The sequence below is a fragment of the Phoxinus phoxinus genome, assembly GCF_949152265.1.
Source record: "Phoxinus phoxinus genome assembly, chromosome: 19".
Classification (NCBI taxonomy): Eukaryota; Metazoa; Chordata; class Actinopteri; order Cypriniformes; family Leuciscidae; genus Phoxinus; species Phoxinus phoxinus.
The window spans coordinates 24,546,827-24,566,605 of NC_136894.1; the positions used below are offsets into that span (position 1 = coordinate 24,546,827).

General features: G+C 35.9%; 2 protein-coding genes across 2 annotated transcripts; both read right to left on the reverse strand.

The window, feature by feature from the left end:
- Positions 1 to 529: 529 nt before the first annotated feature.
- On the reverse strand, positions 530 to 15,128 carry hcn3 (hyperpolarization activated cyclic nucleotide-gated potassium channel 3). The gene is made up of 8 exons (XM_079590641.1): positions 14,687 to 15,128; positions 13,830 to 14,376; positions 8,282 to 8,714; positions 7,049 to 7,210; positions 5,315 to 5,533; positions 5,088 to 5,234; positions 4,305 to 4,545; positions 530 to 2,805 (listed from the first exon to the last, which is right to left on the reverse strand). Exons 2-8 carry the CDS (start codon positions 14,336 to 14,338, stop codon positions 2,591 to 2,593), a joined length of 1,926 nt encoding a protein of 641 aa, XP_079446767.1. The 5' UTR covers positions 14,339 to 14,376; positions 14,687 to 15,128; the 3' UTR covers positions 530 to 2,590.
- A 1,273-nt stretch (positions 15,129 to 16,401) lies between these two features.
- On the reverse strand, positions 16,402 to 19,608 carry LOC306986890 (uncharacterized protein). The gene is made up of 4 exons (XM_079590652.1): positions 19,281 to 19,608; positions 18,256 to 18,611; positions 18,074 to 18,161; positions 16,402 to 17,985 (listed from the first exon to the last, which is right to left on the reverse strand). The coding sequence occupies exons 2-4, from the start codon at positions 18,444 to 18,446 to the stop codon at positions 17,845 to 17,847; spliced, it is 420 nt and encodes a 139-aa protein (XP_079446778.1). The 5' UTR covers positions 18,447 to 18,611; positions 19,281 to 19,608; the 3' UTR covers positions 16,402 to 17,844.
- Between the last annotated feature and the right edge of the window lie 171 nt (positions 19,609 to 19,779).

A 19,779-nucleotide genomic window follows, 5' to 3' on the forward strand; every position in this document is an offset into this window, starting at 1 on the left:
GATAAAAAAAACGAGTTTCTATTTACTATTTAATTTATATAAAAAAGGCAAGCAGTCTCCAGTATGACTGTGATGTGCAAATGAAAATCAGACGCATTCACATTACAGTCATTGCAATACACTCATCACTGGTTCGGTATGTCTGGTCCTACATGAGCACAGATCATGAGGGAGTTTCTGCAAGGCCCCTATGTCTTTCTGGGGGGCTGTAAAAGCAGGGGTTCTGTGCTATTTTTTTACAGTCTATCTATGGTTCTGTGTCTTTGCATGTCTCTCCACGTGGGCTCCCTCAGGACCAGATAAATCAACAGTCATTCCCTGTAGTTCCCAGTGGGTCTGAGTATCCTTCCTGTGCAGCAAGCCTGTCATTGAGATAGATATATGATCTTGAATACTATGCTTATGTCACCAGTAGTAGCCAACTACTCCTAAAAATTATAATACTTATTAATCCTATAGTTTTTCATAATGTTTTGTTATCCGGATTATATTTAATCTCAAACTTGCAACAAGTAATGAGGGATACTATGGAAGTCAATGTTCAAAATATGTTATTTTGTGTTCAGCAGAAAAAAGAAATTCATACAGATTTGAAACAACTTGAGGGTGAGTAAATGATGACAGAATTTTGCTGCCTTTTAAATATAGAAAATAATAATTACTGACTCCAAACTTTTGAACGGTAGTGTATGAAAGTTTTTGTTTTAAAAAAATCAGATAATAAGAAAAAATAGATGACAAAATATCAAACCAAGTGTCATATATTTTAAAGGTGATGATCTACACATTGTGTTGCATCTTGTAAACTTGAGGGAAACTGATGAAACTTGGTTTGACATTATTTTATCTATGCAATGAAATCAATTTTACAATTTAAAAATCAAAACAATTTTAACTATGGCTTAATTGTCCAAATACTGTTTGTAAGCACTTTAGTAGACCACCTTTGTTGTATCATTTCACCTCATCACATCACTTTTATACTCAGAATCACAATTGTTTTTCCATGCTCATCATTCATCATAATATCACACATTACGTGGGACAAAATATATATTTTTATTTACAACCACAGAGAAGAGTAGAAATGTTACAAACAAAATTGAATTTAAAATGAATATTTGCTCCTGGGTAAATAGTTTCCTCAAAAGCACATCTCAAGGACTCAGCAGGCCAAACGGAAATGAGTTTAATCAGCGATTATGTGACTAATATTGTTTAATACTTTAATATGACGCTAAGATGACAGTGGACAGGATGTCCCAGCTTAGCCAAGTCTTTCAGATGACATCTTTTGTTACAGTGCATGATTCTTAAGTGCTCAATGTTGATCCGGAAAGCAGATAGAATTCAGTTTAATCTGAGTAATTATTGTATTGTTGAACATCTAATTGAAAAAACTTTTTTTTTGATTGGTTTAACTTGATACATGGGGTTCAGTGTGATTTTGCCAAGACAGACATGTTCCTGGATCAACATAATTTGTTGATCCTGGAACAACATTCCTGTCTGAAAATGTAATCCGTTAACTCTTCCTATAACTTATCCCTAAAATCGTAGAGAAATGATGGGTGAGTAACACTGATGTAGAAGCAGCTAACCCTGCTAGTTGGAATGTTGATCCAGGAACATGTTGTACTTGGTGAAATCACGCTCACTGAAGGATTTGACTGAAACCAATGTCAAAGACAACAAGATTAATGAGTTAAACATATACTGAGTAAACGTATGCAAAACCACCTTGGAGATATTTTGCAAAATATAAAATGTACATGCAATTCCCTGACTAAAGGCTACTATTACTTGAAACTACACTCTCAGAAGAAAAGGTTCTCTATAGATCTTTACAGGGTTCTGTCGGGCACATCATAAATAAAACCTTTTTGGGGTTCCCATCATTTTATGGATTTTGTTTTAAATCGTTAATTTTTACATAAAATGTTTATTTTGATCAAATTAGATGAATGAAACAGCTTGTAAACATACTTTATTACAATAAAATGTGAAATAACCCATTAAATATGAAAGTATTATGCAATAATGTAAGAAATTTCTCCATATATTGAACCTTTTTGGTATAAAGCACTCTTTAGAATTGAGTCAGGATCCCTAGGGTTCTATATAAGGACGCTTTTTTTATAAGAGTGTAAAAAATAAATGAATAAACTGTTGTAATGTTAGATTATTGTTTTATGCTATGCTTATTTCATTGTATTGTTAATTAAATTGTATTATAATATATTGTTGCATATTGATTTGTCATCACATTGATCAAGGTCCCTGCTAAACTAATGGTTTCTGACTGAAATTAATTACATAGATCCAGTATATCAATAGTCAGCAAAACATTATCAGATCTACAGGACTGATATTGCTTATTTTTACATTGCTATACATTGCATTTTCAAAGTATAGGAAATAACTATTTAAAGTAGATAAATCACACCATACTGTAACTGTACATTGTCGTGAATGTCAATTATGTGGACACTGTAACACTTTCCTCCATGTTTTTTCCTACATTCATCCATCTTCAGTGAGTCTTCAGTCAGTCAAAATTCATCAAGAGAGAGTTCACGCGAAGAATCCGTCAGTCCCCAACATTCTCCATGCTCTTTTGTGAATACACAATGCGGTTTCCCTCGCGGTCCAGCCGGTCCACCGCCACGCTCTCAAACGCCCTCCTCATTAATGGGTTCTCCTCTAAAACCTCATTAAAGCTGTCCACACTGAGCGAGTAAAGTCTGCAGTATGTTTCGGCTCTGACACTGGCTGTACGACGGCCACGGGTCAGTAGACATATCTCTAAAAAAAGAAGAGGAACAGAACAAATTTAGATTTAGCTCAAATCTTGTATCAAAGCCTAATGTATATTGCACTATATATATATATATATATATAACATGTTCCTATATATATATATATATATATATATATATATATATATAGGCTATATGTACCATGGTCTGTCTTTATACTTTATTCTTGGCTGGAAGGTGTGCAATAAAAACCGTTTAATGCACAGGTAGTTAGTTCCAAGTCAGTTGAATCACTGTTCTATTAATGCGTTGTGTTCATTGAAGCGCACACACGCATACGTCACTCACACACAGAGAGCGGAGATCGCGCTGCACACACACAGAAACATTCAGGAGCACAGAAACTTCTCAACGCTCCCCCGCGACTTTTAGTAATAAATAGCTTTGCTACTGAATCGCTACATTATATTTCTCAGCAAGGAGGGGGATACATAGAATTTTTGGTCTTAATTCAAGTCAAAGCTTTGTTGTTAATGGAGAGAGAGGCACTGTCTCTCTCTCTCTCTCTCAATTATTCATTCAAATAAATGCTATAATTCATTCATTCAAATACATGTAATCTTACACACTACTTTATCTGTGTCTGATTCAAAGCGGGCAGAGTGCTAGCCGTAACTGACGAAAATAACCGTCAGTTTTACCCTTGGCTTGCTGCAAACATCAATAACAGCTTTAAGTTGTCAATGCTGGCAAATGACCATGGTATAAGCGGGATAATCCACGGCTAGCTCTATATATATATAGCTATATATATATATATATATATATATATATATATATAGGCTATATATCCTACTTTACCTGCATACATACTTACGTAAAGCAATTGATATTATATAGACAATCTCAGCTGTGGGATTGTTTATATCGTCTCAAAATGTAAAATGTATAATCGTACAGCTCTAAATATGAAGTTGGATATATATTATATCAAACTTTACCAGGATACATACAATACATTCTAATATATACTAGCAAATCTGAACTGCCTGATGTTTTTTTTATTTTGTCTCAAAATGTAATATTATCGTACAGCACCATATATAAAGTTGAATATATACAGTAAGTATGTCCAGCTTTATCTTCATATAGTATACTCGCTTAAAGTGAAATATAGTATCTATCAAATCTCAACTGCTTGAATTCTTGCATTGTTACAAATGTAACCTATATTATTGCCCAGGTCTAAACTAGGAAGTCAGAATTATATAATATTTATATATAAACTCAGAATTGTAAGTTATTAAGTCCAAATTGCGAGATATAAACTCGCAATTACCTTATTTATTTATTTATTTTTCCAAGGCGGAAAACATGCTTCCATGCTAATCTGTTTAATGTGACTATAAGGCATGAAGATAATGAGATATTGTAAACATTAACATCATGATTCTCTGTAAAGCTGCTTTGAAACAATGTGCATTGTGAAAAGCGCTTAACAAATACATTTTACTTGACTTAAAAGCATCTAAAAATCAAACTCACCACCAAAGTAGCAGCCATCATTCAGTTTCTTCTCTTTATTGTCATGAGTGATTACACTGACACAGCCATGCTGGATGAAGTACATTTTACGACCGAGCGTCCCTTCACGGATGACCATATCGCCCGGCTGAAAGACCTCGAAGCGTAACTTTGTGAGGAGCACTGTGACAAAGTGAGGATCGGCATTTGCAAACAGTGGCATGTTAGCTACCAGCCCACGGCAGTTGTAGTTCACTATCTCCTGCAGGTAAAACACACAATACAAGATGGATTAGGCATATAATCCATCCCAATTAACACACATCAGCACATAAGCAGTACATGGATTTGTCCTATTCAATTGAGACATGCTAAGAGATGATAAGGGATTATGTTTGAGAAACAAAATAGAAAATAATGGGAGATAATGTGACATTTCAAAGTGAAACAAGATCTTCAACTCGCAACCATTATTACATCAAGCAACATGGTTTACTATTAAACTATTGGTAAGATTTTAGAAAGGCTACCCAATATATATATTTTTTTTAAATAATATTTAATACTTAAATAATATTTTTCTAAGGCCACTGTATGTAGTTTTTGTGTATGTCCAGTTGGTTCTAAATTTTAACATAAATGAAAATATTTGCATGCAGACACAGGTTTTATGCATAAATAAGCACGTAAACTGTTAATAAATGAGACACAATGTCTAAATAGTTATATTGGCTATTAGTTAACAATAGCCCACACAGCCTTGGAGATGTCATCCAAAAAGGAAAGAAAAAGAATAATAAAAACCTCTTTTAGCGGGTCACTGAGTTCTCCGAGGATATTTTCCTCATCAAACATCTTGCCCTGGAAGCGGTGCTCATAATAATCGTGGATCCTCTGCCTCGTGTCAGCTGGCAGCTTGTGGAAGGACATGTACTGTTCCACCTGCTTATACTGTAACAAACCAGACAACCAAATTGTTCAAAAAAGTTTGTCTCAAAAATGTATTAAAATAATTGCAGAGCAACTTGTACCTTCTCTTGATACTGACGATGGGAAGCATCCAAGGACTGGACCAGGTTGGTGGCATTGCCCAAGAACATGGCGTAGCAGGTGGCGCCGATAATCATGCTGATCATCGTGAGCCAGACGTCAGTTGGTCCATCAGGAGCCTGAGCACCATACCCAATACACAGCATGTGGCTCATGGACATAAAAAGGGCGTAGGAGTATTGGACGTCCCAAGTGGAATTCTGACAGAGAAAGATATATTGATAGTAGGTACATTTGAAACTAAATCTAGGGTGTGTTCACACAGTTTTGGTTCGATTAAAACGAACTCTGGTGTGATTGCTCTGTTAGTGCGATTCATTTGACTAAGTGTGTGAACGATGGGCGCACCAAACAAGCGGATGGAGACCCACCTTTTCACTGAAAAGCTTTCCAAATGAATATAAAATATCTAAAATAACCAAAAAACAGGATGTCACAAGGCGCAACCCTTAAAGGACAGAACCCTCTTCTCCTCATAGGAGCTAAATTGCCTTTTACAGTTCGGGACTTGCAGCAAATCTTCATTTGTGTGCACAACGGAGGAATTGGCACTGTTTTGACTCTTTTACACATTTGGGAGTTGGTCAAAATACCACCATACAGTAGTGGCCAAAAGTGATGTATATAGGGGACCTTTGTTTTTAATGACTCTACATGTTGAATTACAACATCAAAATATGAGAAAAATATTTTATATTTTTTAAATATTTTAAATATGAGGGAAGAACAAAACTTTCCACCGCAGAATAAAAAAAAATTTAATTGCGACTTTTTTCTTGCAATTGCGAGTTTACGTCTTTCAATTCTGACTTTTTTTCTCAGAATTGTGTGATATAAACTCGCAATTGCGATTTATAAAGTCAGAATTGTGAGATATAAACTTGCAATTGCGAGTTATAAAGTCAGAATAGTGATATAAAGTAACATTTCTGACTTTTTTTCCCTCAGAATGGCGTGATATAAAAGCTTTTTTTTTATTCAGTGATGGAAACAATCTTCCATACAAAAAATCTGACAAAATTATTTGGCAAAAAAGGCAAACCACAGCTACAGGTTTTATTTTACTATGCAAAAGCATAGAAAAATACATAGCTCACAGGAAAAAACATACATTAACTACAACATAATCAATCATTAATATTTCATTCGATCTCTCTTGTTTTTATGCTTGTGTTCATAATTTCTTTGTTTGACAGCTTGGGCAAAAATTATGTTGGTATAATGGCATGTTTTATTGCGTTATCACACAAAAAAAAAAAACATTCTTAGAACAACTATGTAATATGATTACAAAATAAATAAATAAAAGATAAAGAGTGAAGATGACAATTTTCCTATGCCGGACATCCCTTTTGGCCACTACTGTATGTACGCACATACAGAGAGTAGCCCAGCACACAGCCTTTTTTTGGATGTTCGGTAAGTTCCGTCGCAAAATATACGTGGCATAAAAGCTGCTTTTGTTCTATATCTGTAGGTTCGGTCTTAAAAATGGCAGTGAATGCTAAGCGAACCAGGACTAAGTGCATCATTTTCTTTTTTGGTCCGGACCAAAAGAACTGAACTACCAGTGTGAACACACCCTTAACACTTTAGGACTTTATTTTGGGAGTAGATGTGCATTTTCTGCATTCCCTAACAAACTAGCACATTTTTGAGACATTCCCCAACAACCTCAAACATACCTAAACCTAAAACCTAAAACAACCTCATACCACCATGTTGTTTTTGGAGACCCAGCAGTTTGCTGGGAAGTCTTGCAACATGGGCACCATGAACTGCATGCAGCCATCCCAGTGACACAGCAGCAGCATCATTCCAATCAGATTCACTATGCGAACCACTGCGCTTGCTAGGTCATAGGTCATATGGAAGATCTGCATAAAAAATATTTAAAAAAGAATGAGAGATAGTACAAGTGAGTTCAAGTTGCTCACACAAATTTGCCCAAAAAGCAGCTTGGTTTAAAAAAGTGACTTGTGTGTGATCTGTGCTTCATACATCGCTTGGCTACAGACCTTTAATCCTAATTATTGTCATGATGGTTGATAAATGGCAGGTTTTAAAATAAATAATAAAACACTAAAGACAAAAATCTATATTGTTAAGTAGAAACTCACCGGAGACTTAAGCGGAATTATTATTATCAAAACATTATGATATACAGTTAAAAATGGATATTAGTCTTAATACATTTAACAGTTATTAAATTATTGTTTTTAAAGGCTATCAATGAATTAACTTTAGCAAAGGTAATGTAAAAACACTAAAGAAGAGACTGAGACTGATTATGGAAGTTTGGAAATGGTTGGAGGGACTAATAGCTCATTAATAGAATCTTTTTGTGCCTCATTTGTTTTTTTATATTATATATTTAGTTGGTAACGCTTTATTTTGAGATGGTTCCTTTTGAACATTCTGTTGACTATAAGTAACTTTGCAACTACACATCAACTAACTCTCATTAGAGTATTAGTACACTTTCTGCTTAATATATATATCTTATTGGTCCCCCAACAGACATTCTACTGACTATAAGTAACTTTGCAACTACATGTAAACTTATTCTAACCCTAACTCTACTAACACTCTAATAAGACCTAGAAGACATGTAGGTGCAACATAACTTATAGTCAACAGAATGTGTTAAAGGGACCATCAAAATAAAGTGAAACCATTTTGTCTTTCATTACTTTGCAGGTCAGTCTACAATTAAATGATGAAGACCTAGCATCAAAAAGTGTTATTAAACTATTGGCAAGAATTCAGAAAGGCTACATTACCTATACCTTTTTGCCATGTCAATTTATTTGATTTGTAAACATTTTATAACCTTTTCAATAATATATATATATATATATACATTGCAAATTTCTAACTATATTTCTTTCTTTTCTATCCTTGTCTTAATTTCCTCTATCTGTTTCTCTTCCAGCTCCTTCACTCACCTCTTCCCACTGATGAATGTAACGTATCAATCTGGACAAGCGCAACAATCTGAGCAGGCTGAGGATCTTGGTGAAGCGGACGATACGCAGTGCCCTGGCGGTGCGGTACACCTCTGCCGACTCAAGCCGGGACTCTATATCCACCACCAGGAAGATGTAGTCCACCGGAATAGAGGAGATGAAGTCTATCGTAAACCAGCCTCGCAGGTAACGCCGACTGATCACTTGCGGATCCAGGATGATTTGGGAGTTTTCTTCTTCCATTATGCCGGTACGAAAGTTGAAGACGAGGTCAGCCAGGAAGAGTGTGTCAGAGGCCACGTTGAAGGTGATCCACGGCAGTGTGTTCTGGTCCTCAAAGAAGGTGATACCCCATGGGAGAATGATGAGGTTGCCCATCATCAGGCAAAGCATAACCAAGTCCCAATAGAACCTGTGTGTGAAGATGCATGATGTAAGGAACAAAGGATGGATTCTGCTTGGAGGATGTATATTAAAATGCGTAACTACAACCAAATGTAATTCAAATTAAAGGATGCACTAATAAAACAAAAACAGTTTTAATAATTGATACATATTAAAAAAGTCCAATATTAAAAGTCTGCAATATTTTATCTAAATAAATTGAAGAATGAAACAATAAAAACTAAAATCAGTGTTAGTAAATGCTAAATGTTTTTAGAGATTAACTTAAATAAGCATTAGATGACAGTAATGGTAATCTAAATGTAAAAATAGGGGAAAAGAGCAAACAATTAAGTATCTTTATAAAGCCTATATATATATATATATATATATATATATATATAGGCTATATATATATTAATTAATCATTAAATATTCAATATCAGTATGTATACAAATAGTCTGACTGATTAAATATTTAATTATTAATTTATGTTATTATTTATGACCAATAACAATACATTCAATTATATAAAATGTAAACAAAAATACAAGAAAAATTATAGCAGTCAATAAGCAATATATCATACATTCCTGATCTAAACGCTAATAATTTAGCTTTTTTTGTAAGAACTTTGAAGCTTTTTAGTAGCTAATGTTGCCTCTAAACTGAACAAAATGTAGGTTTCCAAAATTATATTTAAAAAAATAAAGTTGAGAAAAATTTAGTGCATTATATCCCTGTGGTTTAAAGGTCTAGGCTGGATCAGTCCTTCAGGGTGCTATACGGTGACTGTCTCTGTAACGTAATAAGACGCCGTCCTGCGACGTCCCATGTTTCGTGGAAGAAAAATCAACCAGCCAAACCAGACATTTGCAGATAAATAAAAGATTATTTTCTAAGAAACAAATATGTGACTCTGTAAAGCACACCTGGTAATCTATTATGGACAAAAAGTTTAAAATTACAAGTACAAAATGAGCCATTCATTCAAATAGGTATCAAACTTCGAAAAAAGGTTCAATGGGGTTTTACCTAGAACCCTAGGGTTCTTGACTCAGATTTAAGGAATGATTAATGCCAAAAAGATTCTATATGGAGAAATGTCTTTAAATGATTGAATAATACTGTCAGTTTTAACAGGTTATTTAAATTATTCTATGTGATAAAGCATGTTTACAGCTGTTTAACTCTTAAAAATGAATTGAAACTAAATCCATACAATGACCCCATGATGGGAACCCCTAAATACTTCTATATATGCCTAACAGAGCCCTTCTAGGTTCTATATAGAACCTTTACGATTTACGTCAATTACACGTGTTGCAAAGCATTCCTCTCCATGTTAATAACTAAAGATGTAATGGAGAATCGTGAACATATACAGTATGTGACTGTTTAAACTGGATATGCAGTCTTTTGCGCACTACCGTACATGTGCTCAGTGGTTTGAATTTTCCTCATGTGGTCATATTTTCCAAAGCAGCATCAGTCACCTAGAATGAGTGGGTACTTGAATACAGTTTTTAAAAGTTAATATTTTTATATCTTATGGTTGTCGTTTGACTTGTGTGAGAATGAAAGCAACAGTGCACAAATTGGAGGTTGTTTTATCAGTATCAGACAACTCCAATGATGACACCGATGGACATGAGCTATGGGTTTGCACTAAAAACATAGCACTTAACGTGGCACATGATCAAAAGGATCCAGTATATTATATTTTGGTAACACAATAAGGTTTTGTCTCATTTTAGTCTTCCTATTTACTATTAAATTGTATCACTCTATATTTCAGTACCATCAACCATTGAAAAACCCAAAACAAAAAGTATTGTAGTATTGTCTAATTGTCCCATGTTTAAGTGTCCCAGTTTAAAAATGAGTGTTGAATGTTATCAGTAAGTATGGAGTTGAGGTCATTAACAACAGTGTTAACAGTAACTGGGCCAGGAAATTAAAGATGCATTTGATCTGTTGATTAAACGGGAGTAACTCAAGAGGCTCAAGGGTTTGTTTTACAGTGGCTAAAAGGAAGATTTTGGCACATTAAACAAATTAAAGTAAAAAAAAAAACAGTAATGTAACTTGTGAATCTAGAGTATCATTAAATTGTATTAATGATTCAAAATGTTGGTTTTGATCTCCTACTTGCGCGCCCATATTTTTAGCTTTGGACTGTATGAAACAGGTGTGGAGATTGAGTTCCTACTACCGATCATGTCTTGCTTTCTGAAAACACAATCCGTTTATCCTTTGACATCTCTCTGCTTTCTCAGCGTACGTGTTTCAGACAAAGAGCATAAACCTGACACTCTGTATAACCGAGTGGGACCTTCCAGCCTATCCTTTAACGATGATATCATTTCTGGCTAATGGTAACTCTGTAAGGGAAAGCGGCGCTGTAACTGACCTGTGTAGCATTGTGCTTTACTGTGGTGAATTAAATGTACGTGCTTTTAGGACCTGATTTGTGGCATAAGCACTGTTGACATTGTATGATTATTGATAGTAATGAAAGTTAAGTTGAGTTGTTAGGTGTTTTCTTACATCACAGCCATTCACTATTGTTATAGACCAATGAGCCAAAAAAAATATGACCACCTGCCTAATGTACTGTTGGTCCTCTTCGTGCTGCCAAACCATGGTCGACCCGTTGAGGCATGGACTCTGCAAGAGCCATGAAGGAGTCCTGTGGTTTCTGGCACCAAGACATTAGCAGCAGATCCTTCAAGTCCTGTAAGTTGCGAGGTGGAGCGGACTTGTTGGTCCAGCACATCCCACAGCTGCTCAGTTTGATTGAGATCTGGGGAATTTGGAGGCCAGGACAACACCTTGGACTCTTCATCCTTTTCCTCAAACCATTCCGGAACAATGTGTGGCAGGGTGCTTTATCCTACTGAAAGAAGCCACTTCCACCAGGGAACACCATTGTCATGAAGGCATGTACCTGGTCTGCAACAATGTTTAGGTACTGTAGGTGGCACGTGTGAAATTGACGTCCAGAAGTATGGCCGGACCCAGGGTTTCCCAGAAGAGCATTGCCCAGAGCATCGCACTCCCTCCACTGCATTGTCAATGCATCCTTGTGCCATCACTTCCCCAGGTAAACATCACACACATACACTGCTTTCCACATTAAAAGAAAACAGGACTCATTTGATTAGGCAAACTTCTTCCACTGCTCCAAGGTCCAGGTCCAACACTCACATGCCAGTGCCCTGTTGGTGGACTGGGGTCATCATATGCACGGCGTTGTGGCACATTCCTCCCATAACAATCATTAAAATTTTTGCTTGACTTGTACCATCTTAGACCATCTGTTGGCTCGGAGATGACCAGCCGGGATAGCCTTCGTTGCCCTCGTGCATCGATCAGGCTTGGGCGCCCAACACCCTGTCACCGGATTGTGGTTTGTCCCTCCTCGTTGGTAAATTCACACCACCGCTGACCGGGAGTGACCCACAAGCCTTGCCGTTTCAGAGATACTCTGACCCAGTCGCCTTGCCATAACAATCTGACCCTTGCTAAAGTCGCTCAGATCTTTATTCTTGTCCATTTCCCCTGCATCCAACAGTTTATTACGAGAACTGATTGTTTGTTTACCACCTAATCTACCCAGACCTTAATGTGTGGCCTTGTTAAGAGATGATCAAAGATAGTCGCTTCACCTGTGATTGGTCATAATGTTTTGGCTCATCAGTGTATATTAACCATCCTAATAAAAATGAATTGTATGATTTTTATCACACTATCTAAAGAAAATGGAAGTAGTGTTTGGTTTTGAAAAAGTCATCCAGATGGTGATAGGGTGGTTGCCAGAACTGGTTGTTCTGTTCTGAGACCAAGAACCAAGTCAAAATAGTCCACCCTCAACTGTACCAGTAACAATAACTAGTTTATACTAGTTTATATTAACTAAAGATTTCATGCACTGTTAAGTTTAAAAAAAAAGTTCAGTGCAAATCATCCTTTATTTTTAAGGCCTGTTCACACCAAGAACGATACTATTTTAGCATCCACCCCAGCGGACGATATTGTTCTGGACTGCGTTTCTCAGAAGCATAGTGAATTATTCTGATTGGCTGTAAATTATTTCATCATCGGCTGAAAAAAAAAAGTTCTATAATTGATTCCAACTATATAATTTCTCTGTATCATCATTATAGTTGTGGTGTGGACTCCGCAATTCTTTAATATTTAGAAAAAAAATGTTTAACTCTATATTTATTGTTATCGTAATAGGCCTAGTTATCGTCTTTGGTGTAAACTTATTTACAAGTATGTGGTTCATCTTGTTTCTATGAGAAATGTACATGGAGTAGTATTGTTATCATTAGCAAAAACTAAAAATATATAATAAAATATTTATGTTAAATGAAATTAAATAAAAAATCCATAAAAATATATTTTATTTCGGCTAGTAGCCAGGAAATCATTTCTACTTTTCACTTGGTTTAAATTGTACTAAAATGACTAAAATAAAAATGACTAAAAACTAAATATAAATATTAAACACAAATAAAAACACAATACAATTCAAATTTGACTAAAATTAAAACAGAAAAAATTATTCCAAATATAAATTAGTACTATAATATTATATTAATGATACTAAAATAACACTTGAAAAACAAAACTGACTATATCATTAGTACTCAGAATGAAAAATCACTCATGAAATGCCACAAACCTCAACAGTTACATGAAACTTGACAAGGGTAATCAACCGATCATTTTAACTACAGGAACAAACTTGTCAGGATATCACAAGATAATAAGCAACAAAAATCAACAGCAAAATCAACAGCAGCTGTAAAATTATAGCAAAATTATTCACGCCCCAGTGCTGAGGCCAAACGGCTCAGAATCACTAAGCAATTGTTAAGAGTAAGCATATTTGATATGAGGAAAAAATACAACGCTTTTGCAACTCTTTGACTGTTGTTTTTAAAGCCAAACCAACATATTTTTTTTAATGAAAAAGAATTGTCTTCAGAATATTAAGTGAACTTTATAACTACTAAAATCAAGTAAAATTGGTGATTTACTTGATCTAAGAACCATTTTTACAGTCACAACAACACTCCCTTGTTTGACGTTCTGCCAAGTCATATTTTCCCTTTCCCCTGCGTCACTCACCTGAAGTCACTATATGGATGTATAATCCACACCCCAAATGCCTTGCTCCTTTCTTGCTCGGCAGCGACACCCTTCGCACTCCCAAACATCCGCAGCGAGAACTTGTTGACCCCTGGCTGCAGCATGGCGCCGAACTGTCTCTGGAGGAATGTGGATTGGTCAATGAAGACCCTTTCCTCTGATTCAGATGGCAGAGGGGCTTCCGAAGGCCCCGTTGACTCTGCCATGGCTTTGTCGGGGCGAGGTGGAGTGGATGGGGTCACGGTGGTCGTTGCTGTTGTGCCATCTAACCCTGCAGTCACCTCAAGGGACTTTGAGGTGGGACTGGCCCCCGAGTCTGTCCGTTCCTGTTGGTGGTTCGCAATTGACAGCAGCCTTCTGCTCACATCCTCTCCTCCTTGCAATAAAGTCCTTGAAGAGGAACGCCAGTTGGTTAGGGAGAAGGCACCTCTGGAGCGGAGCTTCGAGTCACCATTTGAGGCCGGAGGCTGTCCGTATTCACCATCCATAATTCAGATCTGATGTTGATGCAGGTTCAGGTTGATGACTAATTTGGCAGATAAATTGAGCAGAATCTCAAGAACAGAATGAAGACATCACACTTTCCCAAATAAGCTACAGAATCCTTTTTCTGGATCTAAGGTTTACTTACAAAACCTCATGTTTTCAATATGAAAAGGTCCCTAAATGTGGTTTTAACACTTCTTAATACTCATACTCATAATGCAAACTTAACTTATTTTTTTAATTAAATAAGTTTTTGTTGTTTCTCAATTATTATACGTTGAGACAAAGCAATACAGGTCTCAACTAGCACTTTCAAACATGTATATTTATTGTATTCACTGCAAGTTTACCAGTATTAGGGAACAGTCGGACTCTCGCGTGATCCAAAAACTTCCAAGGAGAATCCAGACGTTCCTCACTGCGTAATGCATCCGCCCTTGGAAAGTTCCTCTGGGAATAGGTGCAATTATTGTCAATATTATTCCCCTGTATCAACTTTCCATACATATAACATCTTGCGCGCTGCCGAAACCTTCTCAGAATGAGCGCGCGGGTTGTCTTGTCATCAAATCACGCGTTACTTATTACATAAAGAACGGGATGAAACCCGCAGATGTTTGAGTATATAATCGGCTTCTTGATAGCAGGCGCTGTCTTGAGTCCCTCTCTGCTGACACCTGCGTGTTATCTGTTCAACAAGCTGTCTGGGTGAACAGGTAGGGGACAGAGCGTCACTCCTCAGCGGCCCAGCTGGGGAGGAAATAGGCGGGGCCAACCTGTGCTAGAGGACACGGAATACGCTGGAGGCTCACAGGTGTATTTCCTGAGGCTGATGGGAAATTTAAAAATACATTCTACGTATGTGCATAAATGTACTGTATATTTAAGGGATAAACTAATTCAAAGGGTTAGTTCACCCAAAAAAAAAAAAAATTATTACTAACCCTCATGTCCTTTTTGATGAAATCCGAGAGCTTTCTGACTCTCCATGTGAGTAACAGTGGTTCAACCTTAATGTTATGAAGCGACGAGAATACATTTTGTGCGCAAAAAAACCTACTTTACTCAACAATTTCTTCTCTTCCATATCAGATCCGACATTGTTCACGTGAGTAACTCGACGCATGCGTGTGGTGCTGATGCAGGAGCCCTGTGGTGAAGAGATGAGTCCCACTGTAGAAATGAGTCCCACGGTTGCCTGTCTTTCTGTAAAGCTGTGTGTAGCTACTGTGAAAAGCGCTATACAAATAAATATATTACTTGATGGCAGAAAACTGCTAGACTACCTGCTAAGGTGGGACTTATATATGGTGGGACTCACTCATCTCTTCACCACAAGGCCTGGTGTTCTGACATGACACTTGTGTTTACAACGTGAACAACGTCGGAGACTGATATGGAAGAGAAGAAATTGTTGAATAAAGTCGTTATTTTTGTTTTTGCGCACACAAAGTAATCTCATCGCTTCATAACATTAAGGTAGAACCACGATATAGGTATAGGCTACCATGTCTTTACTAACTTTCTGGGCCTTGAAAGTAGTCATTGCGTAAATGAGCGGTCAGAAAGCTCGGATTTCAACAAAATTATCTTCATTTGTGTTCCGAAGATGAAAAAGGGTCTTTCGGGTTTGGAACGACATGAGTTGCCTAATGACATAAATTTCGTTTTTGGGTAAACTATCCCTAGATCGATGTAGGCTATTTGTTTATTTGTTAATTCATTATTTAAAACATTATACAATTTTTGAAATATATATTTTAAGTTTTCATAAGCAGTAAATTACTTTATTTAAAATATATGATATTTTTTGTCATTTTTTATATATTTATTTAAGATACAGTTAAAAATTGGTCACTAGTGGTTTTGTTTGTGGGTAAATTTGTTCTCCTAAATTAGAAAAATTTGAATTATTTCCTCCAAATTATATTTTAATATCATATATATATATATATATATATATATATATATATATATATATATATATATATATATATATATATATATAATTATATTTAATTATTATTATTATCACAATGCCATATTTATATAAGTAGCTACTTTACCATGAATGTCATCACATTTTATTATAAGTTGTCATTTTGTACATTTCTAAATTATTTAATTGGTCTTTTTAGCCCTAACAATGGTTGGATATTTTTGCTTGTCACTTTTGCCATTCTTGAAGTTTCATTGATTTTATTTACTGTTTAAATTTGTCTGAAAACCACATGGCCTTTTATATTTAAAATAATATTTCATATTTCAAATCAGTGTGAAACTGCAGGTTCCCATGTGACAACTTACCCCATACTACAGTGTGACAGCATGTGGGTGGTGAACTTATGGACTGTTGAATTGTATTTTGCTTCCAGGCCAGGGTGAAAAACAATGGAAATATATGTGCTTAGTAACTGACTTAAAGTAAACTTAAAACTTCACTAGATAAAGTGAGACAATTAACCCCAGCATTGTGCGTCCAAGTTCTTGCACAATGTCATGCAGTGGCCTATCATTGCTCACATCAGGTCTTCAGTAAATTCAGTGTCTCCTATGGTATCATGTTTCGACAACTGTCAATCCTGTAAAGTGCAGAGTATCGTGTTCCTGAGCCCAAGCTTAAGTGAGATGCTTACCTTTGGCGAGCAAGAGGAGGGCAATGGAAATAATTAAAGACGCAGCCTTTGCCCTTACACAGTCTTTTAACAAACAGGGGAACATGGCCAAATGTGCCGGATCCTGTCCTTCAAAGCTCTGTGCGTACTGTGATAATGTTGTGCTGTAGCCACTAATTACATTTTCTTACGTAAATGCAACACCATTTTGTTCCGTTCACACACGTGAACTGAAAACGTTGCACAATCCAGGTAAATTTAGAAAATGATCTGCAAAATTATCAAATGTGGATAACCTTTACAGTATTGAAAAAAATGTAGGCTAAGTAAAGAAACATAATCTGTCAAACTGGTTTAGTTGTTGAGAAACAAAATTAGTTCAGTTGTTTTGAAATTACTACATGACTGAAGTTGAGCATTCAGAAGGACTGGAAACATGGATGAAATACATGAGTGCACATACATGAGTCTGAGACCAACAGTGAAAATTCTTCAGATTTACAAATCAGTTTTATTTTCAAATTTTAGTAAGTGACTTAAATTTAAGAATGTTTAAAATATATTAGGTAACATTTTATATATTTTTTCTTTCTTTTAAACCCCCCCACTAATATATTTTTTATTATAGCCTATTTATATTTTTATAATTTAGTTAGTTTTTAAATCCTGATTTTCAGTGAGGTCTCATGACCTGCTATAATCATAATCAGATTATATTCCTGGAATGCAGCATCTGCAGGTCATTGACCTCAAATAGCCTATTTGAATTGAGATGTTTATTATTATTATTAGCATTTTCCAGTCAATTCTTCTTGGTAACCAGGAATAAACTGGGTAAGGATAGTAAGATGTTACACCACCAAAGTCATTTGAAATGTTGTTCTTCTCTGTCTTCACATAACTTTGCATGGATCTGCACTCGATGATGTTTGTGCTCCACTCAGGCTGAGACTGAGCCCTTGGAAGGCACCAAAAAGAGAGTTGTCATTTTTGGTGGCGGTCTTGCTTCTTATGTTTGCCTTCTGGACCGGTGCCTGAAAAATATAATAAAGGTAAACCACTATATTCCGCTGTTCGGGCAAATATATGTTTTGTGGCGGCAGACATACATAACACCCGTACCTTTGTGAAGCGGTGTGTACTTATGTGATGTGTCCTCATTGCGGCTCTTTCTGCGTTCTTCTGCGCAATCTTGACTTGCCTTAATTTCCTGTTCAAACAGAATAAAACAATTAAATTTTAAAGCTATTGGATTTATACGGACTATTTTAGTGTCTAATAATTGTATACGCTTATTTGTGTACCTTTCCCTGAGCAGTTCTGCCTGGTAAGTCCTTAACCAGGACGAGTCATGTGTTGTCTGGCCGTAGCAGCAGGGGGCGCTCTTCCGGCGCACGCTCTTGCTTTTCCGGTTAAATCCATCCTGGTTCCCCGTAAAGCAGCTGGTCAGCTGTCGGAGAGGAGCGCCCAGAGACTTCTTCACCACGGCGTCCATCTCTTCTTAAGCGTGGTAATGAACGCGGATATTAAACTCGGTGATACCGAAGTCCAAGAGTTACAATTAAGGATATTTCAGTAAGGAAATGTATTCCAGATATTCCAGTTTTATATGGCCCAGTCTAATGAATAAATATAAGTAGGCTACAGGCTGGATTAACACCTAGAAAAAATCACATAGACCAGTCAGTTTTATAGAAAACAACACTACAAAATTACAACAACAACAAAAAACGAAAAAAATGATGGCACTAGAAATATTTATAAAGTGTTAGCATTTTTGTATTGCCTTTACCTTATTTATAGACATTAATACATGTTAAAATGTATTTATTACACTAGAAAACAAACAATATTTTCTCAAAATGACTATTTCCGCTTTTGGTGAGCATTGGAGACTTCTTTTAAAAACAATTTTTTTTACATTTGTATACATCATGTAATATAATCACTCATTCTACTATTATGTACAATACACAAATATGCATTTTATTCAAAATCCTTCCTTAGGTCAAATTCACGGAATTTATAAATGAACAATGTAATAAACAATAGCAATTACTGTATTTTAAATCATCTTTTGGTGAGCATTGGAGACTGTCTTCTTTTTAAAAACAAATAAATCTTTGAACATTTACATACATGTACTAATCTCTTATTCTACTATATTTACAATACACAAATATGCATTTTATTCAAAATCCTTCCTTAGGTCAAATGCACGGAATTTATAACCGAACAATGTCATAAATAATAAATAAAAATACTACAATAAACTCTTAAATTCTTCATGTAGAACATAATGACAGAAAAACATAAAGGTCCAACATACCTGATGTCTGCTGAAACTCTTCAGATGCACATCATTTGATGTAAGGAACCTGACGTCCAAACTCTTCTGCTTAGCTTTTCTTGTTGAGCTTCATGTTTTTAAACCCAGCTCCCTCCCCAGCTAATTCTCAAATGACGTAATTGTTTATAATCACATTAGTGATGGCGGTAGTTTCACAGCCACGGTGACATAGAAAGAAACCACTAATATTTTGCTGCTAATATCAGTTCAACTCATATGTGTAAGCATCAATGTAGTGAAGCTGACCAGCTATTGTTTTATTTAAACTTACAGAAAAAGATACCTGTTATAGGCCATCACTGATCTTAACAGATTAAGGGTAAGATCCTTCCTTTCAACAGATGGGAAGGTAGGAGGGAAAACAGATTGAGGAGGTTTACAGACAACAAACATGTGAATGAAGTGCAGTGTTGAAAGAATGACGTGACGAAAAGCCATTTTTCACATCAACAGCTGATACACTATTCAGCCTCAAACA